Source organism: Agrilus planipennis, unplaced genomic scaffold, assembly GCF_000699045.2.
Source record: "Agrilus planipennis isolate EAB-ADULT unplaced genomic scaffold, Apla_2.0 scaffold180, whole genome shotgun sequence".
NCBI lineage: Eukaryota > Metazoa > Arthropoda > Insecta > Coleoptera > Buprestidae > Agrilus > Agrilus planipennis.
The window spans coordinates 289,886-299,156 of record NW_020442427.1 but is presented as its reverse complement, the minus strand read 5'-3'; the positions used below and the strand labels follow the sequence as shown (position 1 = coordinate 299,156).

The 9,271-nt window shown below is 36.9% G+C and overlaps 1 protein-coding gene across 1 annotated transcript in view; it reads right to left on the bottom strand.

The window, feature by feature from the left end:
* Window positions 1–6,606: 6,606 nt before the first annotated feature.
* Window positions 6,607–9,271, bottom strand: part of LOC108740559 — a 23,278-nt gene continuing 20,613 nt past the window's right edge. The window contains exons 9-12 of the mRNA XM_025980244.1: window positions 8,900–9,002; window positions 7,767–7,817; window positions 7,477–7,680; window positions 6,607–7,260 (exon numbers count right to left, since the gene is read on the bottom strand). Of these exons, the coding sequence (XP_025836029.1) occupies window positions 6,680–7,260; window positions 7,477–7,680; window positions 7,767–7,817; window positions 8,900–9,002 (939 nt within the window). The 3' untranslated portion in view covers window positions 6,607–6,679. The remainder of the gene's footprint in view (window positions 7,261–7,476; window positions 7,681–7,766; window positions 7,818–8,899; window positions 9,003–9,271) is intronic.

Sequence of the window (9,271 nt, the reverse complement as noted above, 5' to 3'; positions counted from 1 at the left end):
ACACACCTTTTCGATTCAAATGGAAACAATCACGGTGGATGTTGGAAAACTCGTACACCTTCTACTATTTACTTGTGAATCTAGAAGACAACGTTTCCTCTACTTCCAAAATAAAAGTATGATTTCATCACAAAATTCTTAAACAATAATTAAAGCTTTTACAAGAAAATGCCACTATAAAATACAAACAAGGACTTTGTTTTACATATTAAAGAAGTAGATGCATAAACTGTTTCTATTTCGCCAAAGCATCCTGTGAATGTAGCTGAAAATTGTCATACTTCTTAAGTGAAAAAGTTAAATTACTTTGTTTTTACTTCATGTTAAATTTTCAGCGGTTATAGTGATCAATACGAGATTCCATCCAAAAGTTTCGGGAATCATTGAAGAACTACAAAAACATGTACCAACCTTTAATTAAAAATTTAGTTGTGTCCTTCAAAGTGCTATATCTTTGCATCCTCAACGTTGCTATCGTTTTTCCCCTGGCTGGAAATGCTTTTGGATGTAGCTTGAAATCAATGCTTTTAGGACTTCCTGCGATTCCGTTTAACTTTTCTCTATGCTGTTAAATTGATGCCTTTCATGTTTGGATCTCATCTTTGGAAATACGAAAAAATCATACGGTGCTATATCAGGTGGACGTATTACATTTGGCCAAAAACTATTTGGTCGGGATCATAGTGTGAGTAGGTGCATTATCGTCATTTAATGTACGAAACAGTCTTTCGCTTCAAAACGCTTTGGAATTATATACTGTTCACTGGGTGAGGTAAACTCCTGATGATTATCACATTGTTATGAACTTGAAGGGTCTTTTTTGGTTGTGGAGAGATTGGTGTCCTCTATTATGATGATTGGTGTTTGACTTGCAGACCATAATTGTTCACCCACGCTTCGTCATCTGTTTTATTATCTTGGAGAAGAATTTTTGGTCTTCTTAAAATTGAGTGAAGAAGAGTTAGCGTCGTTTACGCTGATCCTGCATCAGGAATCGAGGAACAAATTTCATTCAAAACTCCTTAATTTACTTAATGCTGCATTGCCAAAAGCTTCAAGTAAAATTTGATGGGCCTCAGTCACTGTTTTGCCGTTCTACGTGTTTCCACAGACGCACTTTTCGATTTACTGACTCCTACACTACAATCTTTAATTTACCTAAAAGCACAACTTCATACTATGATTTATTCGTGCTTCTTAATTCGATTCCTGGAACTTCTGAGTAGAACCTCGTCGTATAGATCAACATCTTTCAATTTTTAACAATTTAAAATTACATCCTTTTTGTATTTACGGTTAGATAAACTTTTGGTATCTATTTTGATTATGTCATTTCGCTTTGAATATATTGAACGTGTACGAATTATCCTATACCGTCGCCCAATTCTGAAACTGCTGAATTCAATGTCCATAACAAAAGGCCCAGTGCGGGCCACGGAGCGGGTGGTCGGGGGCAAACGGAAAACATACTTCGACTTCTTCTTCTTCTTCCTCTTTCTCATTCTTCTATTGCTTAAATGCGGCGGGGATTGGATGTGTTACGGTAGCGGCCACCGCGGACGTTAAATTAATGATATTATTCGAGAGCACACATAAAATCGCTCCCGTAGAAAGGATTATCTATTAGTATTATTAGAAAGCTTGCGTTTCGAAACGATGAATGGAAACAGCGAAGGTATAGCGTATATATGTGAGCAAGCTGCTGATGGTTAACTCTGCTGATCAAATGAACAAAGAACTATACACTGTACGTGTCTGTCGCATCCAAAGGTATACAAAAGGAAGCGTTTTTTTTCTTGACAATAATTACATTGGTGGTAGGTAAGATGTCAATGTTCAGGAAATAGCCTAGTTCATTAAACACCAAACGACTGAAATAGAAGACTTCAGAAAGCCTCAGGTTCGATCTTATTATTTCTTGAAGCGTCCTGGCATATATCGAAACTCATGGGACCTGCGACGCACTGATGAGATCTAAAAAGATCGTAATCGCGATCCGCATCTGGCAGTTTCGACAGAATACAGACCACTTCCAATTATTTTATTCGATTATGGTAACGTGCCTATCACGTTGAGGTGAGCTACGCTGGGATTCGTTTCAGCAAGTAGATGTCCGTATTTTTAAATGGACCTTGCTGGAGCATACGTAATCCTAACATGTAGCATCGTACTACAGATGGCGTTCACCACGCCATTTGTGGTATTTTCTAAAACGCGCTGTTAAGACAGCAGGTAAAGGTTGGTCTGTGTTCTGTCGGGCTGCCTGCGACGCGCTGATAAGATCCAAAAAAATCGAAATCGCGATCCACGTCTGGCAGTTTCGACAGAATACAGACCACTTCGAATTATTTTATTCGATTATGGTAACGTGCCTATCACGCTGAGGTTAGCTAAGCCGGGATTCGTTTCAGCAAGTAAATGTCCATATTTTTAAATTGACCTTGTTGGAGCATACGTAATCCTAAAATGTAGCATCGTACTACAGATGGCGTTCACCACGCCATTTGTGGTATTTTCTAAAATGCGATTTGATCTTTATAAATGATGTTAATAAGTAAATGTCTGACATTCAAATACAATCCAAAACGTATTAAAGCACAGACATATATGAATGTTTCCTTTTACTTGGTATGTTCATTGCTGTGGACTACAGGTGACATTTTTCCGAGTAAAACTGAGATTTGAATCGCTTCATGGTTACAAACAAACCTTCAAAGGTATGTGGAGGAAGGAAGAAGGCTCTCTTAGGATTACGCCCCAGTCGTATTTGTATAAATTCTATGTGGCGAGTTATCACAAATATCGGTAATGCTCCAGAGATAAGATCGAAAACTTATAAGGAAGTAAGACTATACGCGAAAGGATTAGAAATTTTTTAATCGGTTGAGGTAGCCATCGGCCACGGTAGTCGAAGCATAATATAACGCAATGTGTGCCGATGCCGTTCCGTAAAAGCTTTATTTAGTTTTCTTCCAACCCAAATTGACTTTTCTCGTTTAGATTAGTCGGAAATATTAATCATACATTGTTACGTGGACCGACCTTTGCCTACTCTGCCTGGGCAGCCAACGTGAGGCAAATGCGTGAACGTTTTTTTAATATTAATTTATGTAATGCAATGACATGCATCAGGCGAACAACCGACTGGTGAATATTAAATTTTTTATTGTCTCTTCGAAACGCTGGTGTCGTAAATCAACACTTACGCGGTTACTTACTGCCTTCGTTGTACAGATTAGCGCCTATCGCTTTCGTTTAATAATATGTGAAGAAACGACTACTGGCCTGGCTTGGCTACAGCGTGAAAATATCACTCTAACATAATATACAGAGTGACCACATACGAATATGACCCGGATAGTATGCAGGAATGAACAGAACAAAGAGGTTGTCGATATTGGTTAATATTACGATATGTCAAACTGTCAGAGGTAAAAAAGTTTTGGGTGTTTCATTCCCACCAGCCAGGCGGGTAGTCCCTCCAGACTAAGCCGGAAAGAAGGACGGAAGACCCTGTTCAGCCTCCTTTCAGGAATCGTAGGAATGGGTGGGTGGTGGTTCGAATGAGAAAGTTGAGACGGACGAAATGAAGACAGAAGAGAATGAAAGATTATCTGTGGAATATTACTGCCGCAGCATTTGTCTTAGTGCTCCAAGGAAACCATAGAAAAACTTGGACCGAGGCAGACGGACCCAAAATCGAACCTCCCGAATGCTAAACAATGGTCTAAACCTCTAGGCCATAAAAAAACTTTTGGGTGTTTCATTCCCACCAGCCAGTAATGCTGGCGGGCGGGCAGTCCCTTCGGACTATGCCGGAAGGTATGGCAGAAGACCCTTATCAACCTGCTTGCAGGAATCGTGGGAATGGATGGGTGGTGGTTCGGGTGAGAAAGATGAGACGGACGAAATGAAGACAAAAGAGAATGAAAGATTTTATCTGTGGAATATTACTGCCTCAGCATTTGTGTAGGTGATCCAAGGAAACCACAGAAAAACTTGGACCATGGCAGACGGACCCGAAATCGAACCGGCGTCCTCCCGAATGCTAAGCAATGGTCTAAACCTCTAGGCCATGCCGCTCGGTCAGAGATGGGTTTTTGACCGTCTTATAACGAGTACGGGAAGTGTAGTGAACACCATCTATTAACGAATTAATGAATTCCACAATAACCAGGAAATTTCTACAGATTCCGCTCATAATGCCATCTGTACTTCACAAAATAAACAGTTCTGCTTCAGAAACAGAAGGTACTGCTTATATTGAACGTAAATCGCTAGATTTAAACCATTTCAAACCGCTTCATTAATCAAATCTAGTACTAAAACTTCTCATTTCGATCACGTATTTCAATGGCCGCATGGATTGAAACGTAATTCTTGGAAATAAACAAATAAATGAAGTTAGTTTAGAATTGTCCTTGTATGTCGGACTACCAACTAAAACAAAAAGGGAGCTAAGGAGCATTTTTAGATACCTTCTCCCATGCTTGGACAACGTAAATACGAAAATGTTATGCCTTCGCCTAAATTTTATTTTTACAGATACTATTGAACACGGTTACATGTTTGTTTTCGTAGTCCATTTAAAATAAGGTGGGCCGGCAACTTCGTTGGTGTTAGCGCCACAATTCCGAGATAAAGTCTGACGTAAATTGGTGCCTGTCTTATCTTTTTAATTATTTCCCGAATTTGTCGTGTTTAATCGGTTGACAAGACCCAAAACACTAATTGCTGTTTTTGTTGTCTTGCCAGTATCTTTTACCCTTATTAAGACGTTTCCAAAATTGCCAAATTATGTATGTCGATTAGAAAACAACAAGGAAGATAAATAATGAAATGTGTTCTCCATTTACCATTGAGATGTTTAGATAGAACTTTAAGCCATTCGTTACCACAATGTCTGCTTACCTTTGAAATTCAACAACACATTCTGTATTCAATACATTTTATCATATATCTGTGTTTGTCCATGTGTCTTAACTGTGAACAAAACGGTCTAAAAGTTCACTTACAGATATTAACGAATGATTAAATAACGAAAAGGGTAAAATCAGTATTTTTGCGGAACTAAATATGTGTATGGTTGGTTTCATATACACATACTGTAACTGAATGTTATAACCAATAAATTCAGGTGTAGGTATAATTGGTTGCATATACATACATGGATCATACAAAAGTCACCGAAATTAAGATGTAAGTGTTAAACACTATCAACAACGGGTTCCACCGCCTACATTTGGACAGGCTCAACTAATTATTAGATATTATAATAGCTGATAGTGCTAACATTGAATCATAAAATGAATTGAAAAAGGTGGAGTAGGGTGCATCAGTTCAACACAGTCGCCCTGTCAAGTGGGTTTGTGAATACCAATAAATAATAATTATATTGCCGAATTGAAGAGTCCGAAACATTTCAAGGGATTTTTAAAGAACAAACCGTTCAACCATGTATGGACTTCCATTTGGCAGAAAAGATGTGAAAAGGCTTTTAGCTCTTACAAGACTTTTACTGTCGCTCTCCTGTCTAAAACACCTGTTGATGTGGCGTCAGCGTTACCACTCTGGTGATATCTCGCCACCTCGACAGGTAAACGCACTGTCCCACACCACGATCGAACTTGATCGATCGCAGGGAGTTATCGTAACATGCAATTTGTCCGGATAACGTGCTGTTGGTATAACGATAATGTAAATGGTCGAATGATTTTCTTAATTTAACGAAGAAAATGACACTAGACTTGGTGGTACTATCTTTCTTGTTTTTTTCTTATACAGATACATATAGCAACAAACGACTTTACAATATTCTATGTTGCTATCCACGCGTTCCACTATGCAGTATAAAATAATAAATAATAAATATCGTTATGACAAAAGGTCACTCATGTGAGTGTAAAAGTGGTTCCGTCGTCGTTTTCCAGAAAGAGTATTTCATATCAAACAGGAACAAGGGAAACAACAGAATTTAAGTCATACGAACTCTCTTGGAAAAAACCTAATTGCTCTCCATTCCCGCCAGGTGATGCTACTGGTTGCAACAATCTGCAAATTGTTGAGAACAAAAGAAAACTAAACTTAATAGCTAAATATAAAGATAGCAGACGAAAAATTAGAAGAAGTAGCTGATTTTCGTCATCTAGGAAATGAAACAATTCAGGATGGAAGGACCAGTAGGTACAACAAACGATCGGACAGGGTCGAGTCACCTTTAACAAAAATAAGTCACTCCTATACAGGCTAATGATGAGGACACCGTGGACAGAGAAGGTTAGAAATGAGGAAGTATTAGAAAGAGTAGGAAAACTGATGCCAAATAGTTAAGGATGTACGATGTTCTAATTTTAGGAAAATAGGAAGATTAGCTCAGGATAGGAAAGAATTGAGATCCGTGTTCAACCAGTCTTAAGACTGACGACTTTACAATGATGATGATATTTAATAGCTAACTTTAACTAAAGCATCATGAAGATGTACTGTAGTTTTCGATATCTATTTACTTTTTAACACCTTTTTTAAAACAGATTTTCTGCCGAATAATGTTTTCAGATAAGTTTAGCCAACATTTAATTATATTATTTAAAATTTATAAAGAACCACTTTTGAATGCCTGTTATTTTATTTTTTACCAAGCTTGATACATAGCTTTTAAATTAATATATGTACTATGTAACTAATCACTTTCACTTTCATTTGCCATATAATCCTGACCATACATTCCGTATTGATTAGCAGCTGAAGGTTGTTCTTCAACGTTTGCGTTATCATTACCATTTACATATGCAGTATAATCCATTCCATATTGATAAGAGTCATCGACGGACTGATCTACTTGTCCTTGTTCGTATTGATTATAGGGTACAGCTTCTTCGGAGGAGGAATCATCGTCTTCTATGACGCCGTCGTTTACATATTGATTAGAGGGTGCAACTTCTTCGGAGGAGGAGGAATCATCTTCTTGAAAAGTGTCATCGTTTCCATATTGATTAGAGGGTGCAACTTCTTCTTCGGAGGAGGAGGAATCATCTTCTTGTACAACATCGTCTCCATTCACATATTCAACATGGTATGGAAGTTGCAAAAATTGAACACAGGAAGCTCTGTTGGGATAATCACAACGTTTCGAAAGGTCGTTGAAAACTAAACCAGCTGGGCAGTCGAATTTTACAGGCACCCCATTGGCGCATTCGTAGAACTGATTGCATCGAAGAACGTTAGGGAAGAGGGCGCCTTCGCCGAGGAGACTACAATACTCTACGAATTTAAAACAGCATAATTTAATGAAACTTATCTACCAAATGCATCTGGATACAGTGGATTTAGTTTGACGAGAATTGCAAAACTAAAGCAACAACTTTTTCAAAAAAGCTACATTCTTCAGCAGGTGGTTGAAAAGACTATTTCATTTAATGCGAAGTTACATCGATATATATTTTGTATACGAGTGGATGCGATTTATAAATATACTACCTTTGTTTCTTGCATCAACGTAGCTTTGGTAGTTTGAACATCCAGAGTGCTGTGGGAGTACACAACTTCCATATGTTGAACTGTAGAGAAGACCATCATCACACCGTCTAGATACCAATTGTCCAAAACTGCATTGATAGTATTTACTACAATCATTTCCACTTGCATATGAAGCTCCTAGGTTGCCGAATCCCCAGCAGACGCCTGTTAAAGGAACGAAAACCACGTTTAATTATTACTATATTACTATACATTGTTATAACATGTGTTCGTATCGCTGACCAACTTACCATAACCATAGGCAGTGGAGATGATGCCACAAAATGCGATAAGAGCGATGACTAAAATAAAAGGATTAATTACTCAGTTTGTAATTCTTATTGCTGTAGAGCGGGTGTGAAATAAAAGTCAGTGTAGGGGTAAAACCTACCTCCTTTTTACGGTGTTATTAAAAGTAAGATCTACCTATGTCAGTTTTAACAAATTTGTGACCATGAAAATGTTATGTTGTTATTTTAATATTAAAAATTTGTGAAAGGTAGGGTAGATTCATATTTTTAATAAAATCCAGTTAATCTTCACTTCTGACTTCACTTAATTTGAATGAAACAATATGAAGTATATAAAGAAATTGATAATATTGAAGATTGAAAAGCAATTCTATTCTTCCAATATACCTAATACTAAAATGATACTGTTGGGGTAGATTTCGTAACTGTAAATTGATAATGTCCAAAGAACGTGGTGAATGGAAAGTGCTTTGCTTAGTACGAGCATCAGGTGAAATGACAATTTCGATTATAATTTGATAATTATTTGCCTTTACTAAATTTTATGCAAATAATTTATATCAATGACGTGTCTACTCAAAAAAACTGATAATGTGGTGTCACATGCGAATGATATGATTGTCATTAGTTTAGAGGGAACTGAATTGAGAACGAATGAGCATACAATGTTAATTCAGCAGTAGCTAAATTAAAAAAAAAAACAAAATAAACGTAAGGATATCGGTGAATACCTATACGACATAAAATTTATGAGGATGGTCAAGTAAAAAATGTAAATATTATAGGATATTTATGTTTTGCCTTTCATAATCGAAATACTCCAAGTAATGGTGTACTGAGGATGGTCAATTTGCTACTATCTATACTATAAAATGGATGGTCTAAATCGTCTTTAAGGATTGTGATACGACGATTTATGACATTTCCAGGAACTTATCTTGAGCTGTAGCTACTAGTGTGGGCAAGATTATATAGATAGAATTGACCTGACGAAGCGACTGAATGAAATAACAACGCGATTTCAGGCAAAATTTTCGAAAGCGATCTACTCATTTCAATTGAACTAAGTTACATGAAGAAAAATAAAGATTCATGTAAATTATTTAAAAGCTACTGTTAATAGTTAATCTTACCTTTCATACTGGAGCTTTGTTTTCTTTTGCTTTGAGCACTGAAACAGATACAGGACGAAAGGAGAGTGCGGTAGCTTATATAGGTGCTAATACAGACTTTTATCTAATGTATGTACTTGAAAAATTCACATTTTAATGTAATTTAATAATTGTTAATTAAGATTGATTTTTTTTGTCGGCACGTTTTTATAATTTTAGGAATTTTACATTCCTTCTGATTTTTTTCATTGTAGCGTCTGCCAATTACGTAAATTTGATAATTGTCCACAGTATCATTGTATGCCTATACAATAAGTAAAACAAGTACACTTCAAATGAATACTTAGTTCAGTTAAAAAAGAAACACGTTTATCAAAGGGGGCACTCTCAAGT